The following is a 14,900-nucleotide window of genomic DNA, read 5'->3' as shown; positions in this document are numbered from 1 at the left end:
GTTAGTGTCCCCTGTAAACATTTTCGAAAATGAAATTTTAAATCACCTTCTGCTCTATTGACAGAACAAGGAAAGATTTGCATTCAAATATGAACACTGTGCAAAGCACTATAACCTAAGAAAATTGGACAATATTATAACCTAAACTGTCCTTAGAGAAAAAAATCTGACAATCATAAATCATGACATTCATCTTTGAAAATTATAAAAATTTCCAGAATAGAATTCATGAAACCTTAAAAAGTTAGGCAGTATTATATTTAAGTGGAAAATCCTATCACAAGATGAAATATTTTTAGTTTTGGAAGTATTTACCTAAAAGACTTCTTTAATAAAAGGTGCTGTGACTAAATGAAATGTTTAACTTCAACAGTAAGAAATTTGCTTTGCAAGTTTTCGTTTCAAATTCCTTTGGTGACAAGTTGGATCAGCGCTGTGAATGCAAAATAATATAGATAGATAGATGATTGATAGAGATATTGTCTAAAAGGTGAATGTTAGTGTTTTCCACAGCTTTGCTTTTTAAGCTAAAGACTGTGTAAATATATGAAGTTTACAAAAAGAGCTAGAAATCACTTGTTAAATAGAAATAGTTTCAGCAGTATTTAATCCATTCATTCAATTCAGTGCCATGGATGCCACACTATTATTTCAATTTAATAGCTCAGGCTTGAAATACCATACAGAAAATGGCTCAAAACAACTGTTCCCAAGGGCTGCAAAGTTCAATTCTTCTCTTGTTTCTAGACAGATTCAGACATCTATGCATCGCTGGGACATGAACAGAAAGGTTTTCTTTCAGGGATACACAAAAAGAAAATTAAGGAGTCTCTGTTCATTCCGAATGTTAGCCACCCCTCCTCAAAAGGACCTTTGGCTATTTGATACCTCCCTTAATAGAGTACAGGGTGGCACATTAGCAAATTTATCACAAATGTAAAAGCAAAGAATATGAATATGCATAGGCATGCTTTGTTATAAAGAGACCTTATCTACCTTAAAACTGCTTCAGAAATATAAGATGAGATAAAAGTCCCCTGAACACTTAGCAAAATATATTATACATCATTGCTTAAGAATAAAAATATACTTTTTTCATACTGTAAGTTTAAATCATCAGGAATTTTTAAACACCTCCTATATATGTAATGGCCCACCTATGTGTAGACCTAATAATGTTTCCATAGAAGTCACAGTATTTGGCAAAGACACATGAGACATCTTTGACAAAGGTCCATAGAAACTTCTGGGTGCCACACAAAATTACAGATAATCATTGTTTATCAGAGTCCTAGTCTTTATTTTTCCAAAACACTGGTACTAAGTTGTAGAGTGCGCATTAATTTGTTAGATAAAATAAACGGCAAAGACTTGGTGTGATTCAGTGTACTCAGTTGGTGTTAGTATTCCTAAAATTAAGTAAGTTCACATCATAGGGGCTGGCAGATTCATTATGCGACAAATCTTCACGGGAATAAGGAGTGGCCCCGATACTTCTCCAGAGGTAGTAATAAAAATCATATTATTGGCATGACTGTACCAACTCAGACTTATTTAGTCTTTGAGCTACAATCACTTTATTATTCTGTTTCTGATTCTGAAAATATCACATAAAAGACTAGTCCTTGGGCTTCCCTGGTGGTGCAGTGGTTGAGAGTCCGCCTGCCGATGCAGGGGTCCCGGTCCGGGAAGATCCCACACGCTGCGGAGCGGCTGGGCCCGTGAGCCATGGCCGCTGAGCCTGCGCGTCTGGAGCCTGTGCTCCGCAACGGGAGAGGCCACAACAGTGAGAGACCCGCGTACCGCAAAAAAAAAAAAAAAAAAAAAAAAAAAGACTAGTCCTTAAGGCATAATCCATTAGTATAGAAAGGGATTGTCCAGTGAATGACCCTCAAAACTATCTCTCTGTTGCCCAGAAGCTAGATAGCTGAGAAGATAAGCTATGCACCTAGAAAGGAGAAGATGAGACTGAGCTCAACATCCATGGAACCTGGCACCCCCAACCCAAGTGCTGGCCCTTCCTAAACTGCCGGCAGGTCAGCCTGGGCTGCTCGGTGCTTGACCTTGGGTATGTATTTCCCCTGTGCAATGCTCCTCTCAGACTTGTCCAATAAAGAGGAGAAGCAAACAGGACACAGCCCTGCCTGGACCACTGTCCACTGGGGGACACATCCATGAGCTGCCAGGAGAACAGAGGACTCGAGCACCTGCTGGCTTTTTTGCTCCTGAGTTCCAGCCCATCCTTCACCCTGAGCCCTTTCCTCAACGTGCAAAGACTGGACACATTCTGGACTAGCAAACAATTAGCCTGATTCTTCAGCAGGATTTAAAACAATCAATTAGATAAAGATCTAGGCCTATTACACTAAACAGTACTATAATTTTGATACTGAAAATAATAATTTTCATGAAAGTGTATTTTAAATGTCCTGTTGGAAGTTAGCCTGGGGAAAGAAGAAAAATAAGATTGCAAGATGACAAAGTAGAGATTCTACTGGTTAACCTGGAGTTCCTTACATTAGAAGTTCCTTATCACTGCCCTAATTAATGCAAAGAAAGGCAGAGGACATGACGCAGTCCTCATGAATGGCTAGGAAATTGAGGTAGGAAAAACTCAATGCTAGATTCTTATAATTAATCTCAGGGTCTTGGTGAGGGGAGGACCTCTCTTGGTAAATGGAGAATGCAAGAATATTACACTATATGATATTTCATATGATATTTCTCTTCGTATATGGAGAATGCAAGAATATTATTCTAAAATATAATTTTTGTTCTAAAAATAAATTATATGACTAACACACTTAATAATTTTACAACCTGTATTTATCATTCCGAAGACTATTTCCATGCTCTTACCATAAGTAAATTCAATTAACTAACAGTGAAGCATCATAGAGATAATTCAGTTATTCTTTATGGAACTCTTTGAAGTACAGTTATGGATCTTTTTTCATTTTTGTTCCAATAAAGAGCTGACATGTCAAGCTAAGAATAATCTATAATTGAGCAAGATATATGATACTCTATTTTAATCCTCATTATCTTTTTAGAGGGTGAGCAATAATTGCAGATAATTTCTGCCTGATTTACTATTTTCAATGGATTTTCTTCTTTGAAAACTAAAAGCCATCATCAATATTCTAAAAGCAAATGAATGGGATTAAATCATAAGTTTGAAACTGTGTTTTTCCAGTTTCCAAAACAAAAGAAGTTGAAACAGATTTTGCTGTCAGTTCACATACAACCTTTGGCAATACAGAGTTGAAGAGATGAGGCCAATTCCCAATCCATGTGAGACGGGTGCTTGTCAAGGTTGTAGCAGGCCACACTGCCAGGGAAGGAAATGACCAGCATCTGCAACTGACCCTCAGAATCAAGCAAGCACCAGAAGTTTGGGTAAAACTTCAGTCATCGTGGTTAATGTAAGTTATCGATTAGAAATCTAAATATTCCTGAAATTCATATGCTCATCAATAGCATTTCTCTAACTACTGTCTCATTTTAGCTTACGATAATTCTCATCTAAATTTATTTCATCTTTCCACCCCTTCGATTTGGGCTTTCAGATCCACTCCTCACTCATTTTTGGGGCACCAATATAATCTTGCCTTTCTCTATTTAAAATATTCAGTAGCTTCCAAGTTCCTTCCTGATAAATCCCAAACACCTTAGCATAGCATTAGGAACTGAACATTTGTGTCTCTCCAAAATTCACACGTTGATACCTAACCCCCCAATGTGATGGTACTAGGAGGTGGGACCTTTAGAAAGTGATTAGGTTATGAGGGTAGAGCCTTCATCAGCGGGGTTAGTGTCCTTACAAATGAGATCCCTAGAGAGCCTTCTAGCTCCTTTAGACATGGGAGGACACAGCAGAAAGACAGCCCCCTACGAACCAGAAAGTGGCGTCTCATCAGACACCAAATCTGTCAGCTCTTTGACTTTGGACTCCCAGCCTACAGAACTGTGAGAAAGAAATTTGTTGTTTAAGCCACCCAGTCTATGGTATTTTTGTTATAGTAGCCTGAACGGACTAAGACACATAGCATAAGGGAGTTTAAAAATCTTCCTCCGCTTACCAGTGCAAAACTCTCTGGCTAGAAATATCTTGATACCTGGCTACCTTCTAACTCTCTCTCCATGACATGGTTCAGATGACACCTTGTCTCTCTTCATTAATCCTGGCTCTCTACAGAATAAGGGTCTTCCTCTGGGTGCTGATTAACTTATGCAGTATTTCTGCTCCTTTTTAATCACATGCTCTCACCATGCTTTTCTTCTCGTCTTTTGTGGAAGGCGATCTGACACTTACATGCATTTAGGAAATTTCAATTCATTCGAGTCAAATAAGTGTTTCCTCAGGATTATCTGAGTCTTCCCTTTGCACAGCTTTCTGCTTCTGCAACCACAGACGGATGCCCCTGAAAGTTTAAGATTCCCCTGAGATGGAAATGCTGCATTAAAAAAATCGACACCAGCTTTTACATTCATAAAAAATATAGTAAAAGAACTGTTCAGTATCAGGTGGTACTTTTCTTTCTTTTGAAAAATGTCACAAATCTGCATGATCACATGCTTCTCATCTGTAAGTACTGTCTTCCATGAGTTCACTGAGCAGAACAGTGGCCTGAAGAAAGAATCAGCACAGCAGTATTCTGCAGATTTTCATTATTTCTGTGAAATGGGATGATGTGTCTTATTACTACCCTACATTTATGTTCAGTACTGTTATTGTCAGATCTCTGAAACTGAGGAAGCATATCTATGCTTGAGACACATGAGCAGTAGGATTTCATTATCTAAGAATATTCTGATGTATTCTCTGTACTGCAAACATACCATGGAGATTATGCCCACATGGGACATTATGAAATTTGCCTTTGCTTTGTAAAATATCTCAAAGTAACAGCATTCTCTTTTAGATGAAAGATTTTCCAGTGACTTCTTTCCTGTCAAATAGAATACCTAGTTATGAACTGCAATAAAATATTAGAACACACACAATAACCTGTGTGCAGCAATTGGCAATTGACAGCTTTTTAAAGAAATATATTATAGAATTTGTGACAATATGATACAGATACAACTGGCAGTGTGCCGCAGCAGATGATCAAAAAAAGAGTTTTCACATGTGCATTTAAGTGGAAACACAGTGGATCTGTAGCTTTTAGCTACTTCTATTGCACATATTTGCTAACCATTTTCCACTGTACTTCCCTCAGATATGAACTTTAATGCGATCATAGGTGATACAATTGTTAGATATGCCTGCAATTTTTATTTGGTACAAGAATGAGAAATCCACAAGATATGTTGTTGGTAGGCACTGCAATTTAACCTAAGATTTTTCAGAAATCTATATCCTCAAAACTAAGAGCTAAATCTGCTCTGTGCTCTAACTCCTTGCAATGCAAAGTGTCGCCTGTAGTTTAGCCACATCTGCATCACCGGAGAGGTGCTGGTCTAGCTCACAATGTCTCAGTCACTTTGGATCATGGGGCTACACTTATAGGATCCATAAACCTTATTTTTAATCTTCCCTTCTTCAAGTTATCCAGGTACTTTGGAATCGAAGCCAAAAAAATAAAAATCACACTTGACAATCCTTTTCAGAAACATTTTCATTCTCCCAAGAGAGGGAATATGAAGTTCCAAACGCTGCATGTGAAAAAGTAGGAAAAAACCACACATTTGGTTCCATGTGTTAGAAAGGACTGATTTCTGTAAAGTGAAGAACTGTAAGTTACCAACAGCATTACACAGGGATAAGCTGAGGAAACTGAGCTTTATGAAGACCAGTAATTCTCACCAAACACTGCTCAGTCCCTCTCCATCCCATAAGGCGCCCTTGATGCTGCAAGAGCTCCACCCCAGAAAACGGAAGGGCAGCCAGCAGCGAGGTGGAGATCCACGTGCTGCTCGTCCATGCACGTGTCCCTGCGGTCACGGAATTCACTGAAGGCTGCTCAAGCACGGCCAAGTCATGCATGGACTTCAATCTAACCTGAAAGTCCCTGGAGCCCTTATATTCCCAAAGTAATTACAAAAAGCATGCTAGTGACTGCTTTTAATACCTACTAATCAGGGGGAAGTACTCTTCTTTTTTTTTTTTTTTTTCCGGTACGTGGGCCTCTCACTGTTGTGACCTCTCCCGTTGTGGAGCACAGGCTCCGGACGCGCAGGCTCAGCGGCCATGGCTCATGGGCCCAACCGCTCCGCGGCATGTGGGATCTTCCCCGACCGGGGCACGAACCCGCGTCCCCTGCATCGGCAGGCGGACTCTCAACCACTGCGCCACCAGGGAACTTGCCCAAGTGGTTATACACCCACATGAACAGAGGAGGTACAAGAATAAAGGTCTCATGTAAAATAAAATGCAGATCGACAGTGGCGCTTGCCAAATGTTGAGTCCCCACTTATTCATCAGGAAATACGAACTGTTTCAAAACATCTTTATATCTTCATGAAAAGAATATGAAAAAAAGAAAACAATGACAACAGCAATGAAACTTCAATTGGAAGATTCTTTAACTGGGATACTAAGTTTTATGATCCCTCCATTATCTGTTCTTGTGCAGAGCCAGAAAAAATACTGTCAAGTACCAAGTTAAGAAAATAACAGCTTTTGTTTATTTCAGAGTGAATTTGTGCCAAAATAGTAAATATGCTATTGTCTTTTGTTTTTGTCTTTGTTCAGTGAAAGTGGGATACAAAGTCTAGACAATGGCAGAAGTTGGGGAGAACATGCACAGGAATGCCATTCTGGGTGGCTTAAGTCTCACTGGGATACAAATTATTTTAACAGTCACTGCTACAATCAGGGCTCTCAGGCCAAATAATTCTGATTCCTGACATCGACTCTGGAAGCTTCTAAAAGGCAAAAGCATACACAGTCGTTCATGCTCATTGCTTATATTAAGCAACATAAATCAAAATGCTATTCCTAAAACATAAGAAAGATCTTGTCACGATGCCCAGCACAGAGCAATCACTCTATAACCATTTGCTTCCTTTCTTTCTTATTTCCATTTAACTCAATCGGGAAAAAGTATTTTCCCCAAAAGAGACGCAACAGTTTTCAAAAATACTATTTCAAGGGCCAGGATAAGTAAACTTTACAGAGAAGTTTCTGATGTAGGCTTTTGCTTCCAGAACTAGTGGTGGTGCCGAGGGGTGACTTATGGGACTTTAGATCCCCAATAATCTCCATCAATCCCCAGCACCCCATAAAAATAAACTCAAAATAAAAGCAGTCCTCTAGTTATGAAATCTAGCTTCAAGACGAGTCCCCTTTCAGCCAGACTGAAACCCTGAAGTTACTCTATCGATATTCAGGTGCTACAGTTATCCAAAAGCATTACATAATCAAACAGCCATTTATTTTTCCTTCTATCAGAGGAAGCAGAGCCAAGTAGTAAGGCTAAATCTTGAGAGCTGGGCAGTCCTGGGTTTGACTGCCAGCCCTTTACTCATTAATGAGAGACCTTAGGAAAAATACTCAGCCTAAAACTGAAAGTACCCTCATGTTAATCACTGAGATTAGCCAGTGAAACTGGGGATGCATATCTCAGCAGGCTGGTGTAGGGACCAGATAAGATGATGACCATACAGTACCTGGCAGGTCTTAGCACCAAGTGAGTGCTCAGTGAATAGCTCCCTGCATCATCCTTCCTCCTTTTTACTGATTCAAAATCTCTGACATTACATGGTCTCCCTCTATTAAGGAAAAAAAAGAGAAAAACTGGCTGAATAACAGAATCATGGCTATACTAACAACTAGAATTGTACTGATACTTTGGGGAGTGTTAATATATCCCTGAGTAAAAGGATTTTCTATTTTACCAATGATTAGAAAAATTCAGCATCCTGCACGGAGATCACAGAGTTCTAGGAGTCTGTGTTCTCTCCCTTTAATCTCAATAGGTTACTAGTTCTGGGCAAAGAGGAAACATCTCTGCTTCTGTTCAGCTCTCCTTTCTTTATGCTGCACCCTGGCTCAAGGGCAGCCCAGGGAGGAATTGTGTTGCCTACCCTGAGTTGTTACCACGACATTGTTGCCAAAATAGCAGGTACTCTGCAGGAGTCAGAAGAGCCTCTGACAGATGTTATATGAGTTCTGCTCCTGGCACATCATCCTCTGTTGTCTGTTAAGGGCCTGACGGGGGCAGTCAGGGGCCACCAGAGTCACAAACTAACTAAGGCGATGGAGAGGGGTTTTGAAAATCTTCGGGCTCTCACCTAAAGAGAATCCCAATGGCCTGTGCTTCATTTCTGAAGATTCCTCTCACCATGAGGGAACAAAATGATGCTTTGATACCATCTGCAGAACTATGTCATATCTGTTTCATGAAGTTGAGTTCTTTTCCTAAATAATGAGTATTTCAGGGCAGTAAAAAGAATGCTGCCTGGTTCTTTAAAATAGAAACCTGTTACCTGGGACATAGTAGGAACTAAACCTTCAGATTGAGAGAATATACAAACGGACAATGTCCAGACCATGGATAACAACAGAACTCTGACCCCAACCTCTAGAGCAACCAGTCCAGGGAGCCAAAACACAATCCTGGCAGCCATCGGCCCAGAAGGGGCAGGACTTGATTAAAAACTGATGGTTTCTCTATTTTTTGTCCCTATGCCCAACTCTGGACCAACCACAGAAAGCCATGTATGTTCCCCAATGACGAGATGCTCGGCTTCTGATGAGCCTACCTCCAGCTTCTCCGTGCCAACAACCTCTAATCAGAGCACACCTGGAGCCTTCTCTTTTTTTAACGGAAAAACTTTCCCACTCCCCTGCCTGCTTTTGAGTCTCTGCCAAAGGCAAGTGATAGAGGCTCACTCCCTGGCTACAACAAACTGAATAAATAGCTTCTGTTCTCATTTGAATGGTTTTTGCTTAGTTCCATAAGATTCACTTGTTTGTGTCTGTTATATCTAGTATACTAACAAGATCATATTTTAGCATTTGCAATGCTAAGGACTATGGAAACTTAAGCAATGCAATACCACCCTCGAGGCCTCTGGGCAACCCCAAAATCTGCCTAGAATGTGCCTTCAGCAGCCTTCCCTACTTGCCACACCCACCTCCAACCGTCCTTCTCTTTCCAATTTGTGGCCCCAATTATCACAAAGAATTATGTACAGTAACAGAGTGACCAACCATCAGTTTGCCCAGAACTGCCCCATTTTAGGCACTGAAAGTTCTACATTCCAGGAAACCCCTCAGTCCCAGGTAAACTGGGACAGTTGGTCACCATGCAAGACTCCTCATAATGCCATGCCGTTCTGAGACTCAGCCTTTGCAGATGTAATTCGTTCTGCCAGCAATCTTCTCTTTTACCATCGGCAAATTATCAACCTGGTGAGCTCCTCTCAATCTGCTGAGCGCGAGCCTAAGTGCCCACTCTTAGGCCTCTTTGACAACAGCCCATCCCCTAACCCCAAGCAGATGACCATCCCCTCCTCTATGCCACACTGGCCTGTGTATACTTTTGCGCATATCACATGGCATAGGGATGAGCTGGTTATGGCGTTTACACTTTCTGACCCTGTTACACAATCATCTCCTTGCAGGCAGGAGAGGGACTGTATTTCCCTTTGTGTCTCCTCACTGACGTCATCACAGCAAGCCCATGTGTGTCTGTTTCCTGAGTAACTGCATTCGTGGGTGATTAAATGGCTTAGTTATTATTTATTTTATTTATTTAACATAATTATAATTACTTATTGAATTCCTGAATATTAACAAATTAATTATTTATTAATGAATTAAATTGATCCTCTACAAAAAAGTCCATAAGTTCCAGATTGAGCCGAAGGGACAGCTTATAAATATTGATACATATGTGGAAGTTGGGTGCCTTGCAAGAAACAGACTTATTAATCCATTTCAATTACCCAGATCATTGACCTACCTCAATCTGGGTGGTGTTGTCCTGCCCGTCGTCCAGGAGCAGGTCCGTGAAGCCTCTGCGCTCTGGGGAGTCTTGGCCCAGGCTGGCTCGGTTTGAGTCTACCACCTTGAGAGAATCCAAGTGCCTTTTCCACCGGTGGCTGAATGCATGGGAATCCACCTCCACCTCCTCTTCTGTTTGTGGGAAGGCTTGAGCAACCTGATAGTGCCAATCTGTTTGAAAAAAAAAAAATAATAACGATTTACCACCTGTTATGCATCATTTGCATGCTTTCTAATAGAGAAGAAAAATATTCTGCTAGTCAAAAGAAGAGGAAACTAACTCATAACAGTGAAATCTGTTTAACTGTAATATTTTTGAGTTGGTATGAGTATCTCCGAGTAGAATGCAATTTTAGGACACACCATGATAAGTCGTGACAATGGTTAATGTGCACATCCAGCAGAGTCCCTAAAACAGTTGTGCAGCCCTAAAGTAATGCACTTTTATTCCCTTCCTTGCCCGTCCTTCACACACACCCTTCATAAGCATTCTCTAGTTGTTCTGAGAAAACAAACTACAATCCAAACAAAGGAATGAAACTAAATGATTCCCAGCACATTTGAAAATACAAATCAGACATGAATAACTTGTGAGTTTATATTATTTCATGTGAGTTATGCTGGGCAGCAGAGAGAAAACAGAGCATTTGAATGGGTTAAATAATACATGGAATGACCTTTGTGCAAACGTGCTAACCTGCCTTGTAGCTCACAAGTCAGACTTGGTTCACTGCCGAACTCATTTAATAAGCCACGTCCTCGGGAGGCCTCACAAACGCTCTTGCTCATTTGAGCTGTTCTCACCTTGGAATCTTGTCAGGGTGGTAAAGGATGACAGTGATAGGCACTTAGAGAAATGGATGGGAAGGCAAGGAGATCAAATCACAAAGGTATTTTAAAGCCATCTGCAGGGACTGGCCTTGCTGACCCAGCTCATTCTGCTACTACAGGAGGGAAAATTAGATCTAATCATTACTCCTAGTCTTTCATTTCAGTGGGTCAGCAGGGGAAGGTGTTCCACAAGTATGGGAAATTCAGTGTCTGACCAAGAACAGTTCTCCTCTAGGCAACTATTACCAAAAGATACGAATTGACAGGCTTTATAACTGGCAGGATATGGGTTCAAAAAACGCTAAGAGAGCAGTGATTTAATTACAGCTGTGAGGTTCCCATCAATACAAGAACGTTCCAAGAAACAAAAATGTATTTAATGAAGCTTATAATACCATTAAATCAGTTACTTAGAACTCTAATAACCAAGTTAAGGCTTCCACTACTAATCACATGCAAATGGTCTAAAATATCTCCCTTTGAACTCAGAAAGATGCTAATCATTCTTCTAGAGGGGCTATTCTTTGATTTCACTGTGAATTTAAATGATCTGCCACTGCCTAAAGCCTTTTTGGATACAGTCTAGAGTGATGCACTACCACAGTGTTGGCAATCTAGACTTTTCCATGGGCTTGTAGAATATTAGAGCTTAAAAGAGTCATGGAGATGGAAATGGCCAAAAATTCCACAGAAAGGAACCCTAGAGCCAGAAAATGTAGCACTGTGCTCAATTCACAGAATAGCTAGTTGCAGGCTAGGAAGAAACCCAGGTACATAGAGGGTTTATCATGGTCCCCTCCCACCTTCCACACAGTAAATGTTCAATATGTATGTCTAACGAGTATTTTACAGAAAATGTTTCTTTTCTGTTTGTTTGTTATAAATTTATTTATTTTTGGCTGCATTGGGTCTTCGTTGCGGTGCGCGGGCTTCTCATTGCAATGGCTTCTCTTGTTGCGGAACACGGGCTCTAGGCATGCAGGCTTCAGTAGTTGTGGCATGCGAGCTCAACATTTGTGGCTCTGGGGTGCAGGCTCAGTAGTTGTGGTGCACGGGCTTAGTTGCTCTGCAGCATGTGGGATCTTCCCAGACCAGTGCTCAAAAACCCGTGTCCCTTGCACTGGCTGGCAGATTCTTAACCACTGCACCACCAGGGAAGGCCCGAAAATTTTTCTTTTTTAAGGTGTTGTCCCCACTGGACATTGAATAATGCTCAATAAATGTTTGCTGACTGACCAAATGAATGAATAAATTGTAGACACTCTCTCTGGAGCAAAAATGATAGGACCAGGCACAATTAAGTACGGAAGAAATACTGTACAAGGATTCAGGAGACCTGGGGTAGAATTCTTTCTGTTAGGTTTGCTGAATAGGGGATATTGCATGATTTACAAAACTCTCTGTGCTTTAGTTACCCTATATTTCAAATGGAAATGAAAATATCTTACCTGCAAAAGCAGACAGCTTTTCCTGAGTATGTGCCAGGTTCTAAGACTTATGATTCTAGGCAAAGCTACATAAAGCAATTTTATTTGCTTTATTTAGATATCCTGCCTCATTACCAAAAATATATGAGGCAGCTTACAACAGAAGTACACAATAAAGTTTTATAACAACCAGTTAAGGCCTCGTAGCACAACACTCAGATTAAACTTTAGAGCTGTGCATTCACCTTGCACTAGGGGTGGAGGCTATCTGAATACAAACAATCATGTAGGAACAACTGAAAATCTATAGGATCCTTACTAGAATGTCAGTGCAGATAAGAGGGATAGCAAATATCATGTAGTCAATGGAGTAAACAGTCCTAGATATAAAAATATTATTTAAAAAAAATCACAGAAAGGGAAAGTCTCCAGCCAGAGGTTTCTCAGTTCTTTATAATGTAAATCAGAAAAAAAAAAAAAAAAAAAACACGAAAATCTCCAAAGAAGTAGTCCTTATTAAAATCTTCAACTGTTGGTTTCTTTAAAATAGATGTTATCATTGGATATTAATTGCCTGATATTAATTTTACCATTATCCTTTTAGATTTTTATAACAGAGGACAAAACATAGTACTTTTCATGATGCCTGTTAGGCCAGTAACATAACACTAGCCCCTGTGGCCCTGGCACAGAGCACAGAGTAGACGAAGCAACTAACACTGGAGGAGCTGTCTGCGGAGGAAGTCCAGTTCTCGTCTTTGATTGCTCTTTCTCATTTTCTCCCTGCCTTCTTACCCTAAGAAGGAGCTTCAAAACTTAGGGAGGATAAAGTCCATATTCCACACTGCTAAACTAATTAAACAAGGAGGCCATCAGACTGAGGTGGCTCTAAAACCTTAGCAGCCTACGTAAGTAAACCCAAACCTGAGCCTGCAGCTGCCTCAAGGTTAAGAAATCAAAACCTAAGAACAGGGCTTTCCTGGTGGCGCAGCGGTTGAGAGTCCGCCTACCGGTGCGGGGGACATGGGTTCGTGACCCGGTCCGGGAGGATCCCACATGTTGCGGAGCGGCTGGGCCCGTGAGCCATGGCCGCTCAGCCTGTGCGTCTGGAGCCTGTGCTCCACAACGGGAGAGGCCACAACAGTGAGAGGCCCGCGTACCGAAAAATAAACAAACAAAAAAAACCTAAGGACAACCAGTCACAAACTTACACCCAGACTTTTCTGAAACAGGCAAACACTTAAGCTACAGCCAATCAAATAATTTCCTTGTTTTCTTCTGCCTTTTCTCCATAAAATCTCTCCCCTCGTTGGGGTTCTTAGAGTATTCCTAACCACTTCTGGTTTGTGTTGCCCCACTGAAATTGATTTTCAGTCAGGTAAACTCTTAAAATGTTGAATATGCCTTAGTTTATCTTTTAACACCACTTAAGTTGAAATTTGGTAAGTCTGATTAGTGTGTCAAACTCTTGTTTTTGTGATGAACATTCCAACTCATTTTCAGCTAGATTATTGAGGAAGGTGAATTTAACAGACAGGTAGGCCTCCCGTATAAAACAAGCGCAAATGCTTCCTCTAGCATTTACAAGGGTAAGTCCCCAGACAGCTGCGGGTTTTGGTGTTTGTTTTTCACTTTCTGGCAGTGTTTTATGATTTTTTTTGCTTGCTTTCCTGTTGTATTAATTGCTATTACAGCCGTTGATTAGTTTGTCTCCCTGATGGACATGCTTGCTCCTTCTAGAATTTACTACAGTAAACTTTGTAAACTGATTACTCAATCACTTGCTGGCTCTGACTGTAAAGAGGAAACAAAATCTAAGGAAGGAACTGAGGGTTTTCCAATGTGAACCTTTGTGAGCTTTAGTGCCTAGCCTCTGTGAATTTTCTTTGGGTTGCTATTTTATACCTAACTCTTTTTCTCCGGTTAGGTTATGAATAAGCAAGACGACCCAATCATGCATAGAGGAAACATTCCTGTTTGCTCATAATTCAGTAGTACGTGGTTCATCAAGACTAAAGTATGAAATTGGCTTCGATTTTTAACCCATTTCAGAATGATTTTTAGAGAAGATAAAACAAGTCAAAAATGGATGTTTCCAGAAAGAAAGACTGAGAAAAACTGGCAAAACCACAGCCTTGTTATCTACATTGTAAATTACTCCTATGCACTTCATGGGCTTTCTAACTCACAAAAATATTTCAAATTATCCTTTAAATCACCACCAAAACAAATCATTCAGAAGAAAGGTGAAGGGATATATGTAATATAATTTTTCGCTTCCCAGCTGTAGTGAAAACAAAAGCAATAGGAGGGATCTTTGAATAGTCTGGTTGCACAGACTGTCTGCTTTCTGTCCACTGTGTGTTAATTAAACCACTGATGGAAAACCGTCAAAGAGAATTTTCGCCAACATGTTTTGCTATAGTTGTTAATCACATAGCTCATGGAAACATTAAATATATCTAAGGACTTCCATTTGGATATAAGGAAAGCAAAAAGACTTATTTTTGTATATTTAATATATAAATTGACCTTAACACATCCTTGAGATACTTTATTTGATAAAAACAGTAGATAAAGTATTACTGAAGAAGGTATTTCATTACATTTCAAATAGACCATCATTATGAAACCCAATAATGTCTAGTTAATCTGAGAGTAAAATAAGAAACTCACGTACATCT

General features: G+C 40.2%; 1 protein-coding gene across 3 annotated transcripts in view; it reads right to left on the bottom strand.

The window, feature by feature from the left end:
• PLXDC2 (plexin domain containing 2) overlaps positions 1-14,900 on the bottom strand; it is a 415,558-nt gene that overhangs the window by 238,000 nt on the left and 162,658 nt on the right. For all 3 annotated transcript variants that reach the window (XM_082647894.1, XM_082647893.1, XM_082647892.1), the window contains one exon: positions 9,918-10,129. In XM_082647894.1, coding sequence (XP_082504020.1) covers positions 9,918-10,129 — 212 coding nt within the window. The remainder of the gene's footprint in view (positions 1-9,917; positions 10,130-14,900) is intronic.

Source organism: Grampus griseus (genome assembly GCF_964374135.1).
Source record: "Grampus griseus genome assembly, chromosome: 2".
Classification (NCBI taxonomy): Eukaryota; Metazoa; Chordata; class Mammalia; order Artiodactyla; family Delphinidae; genus Grampus; species Grampus griseus.
This window is presented reverse-complemented; position numbering and strand designations above follow the sequence as displayed.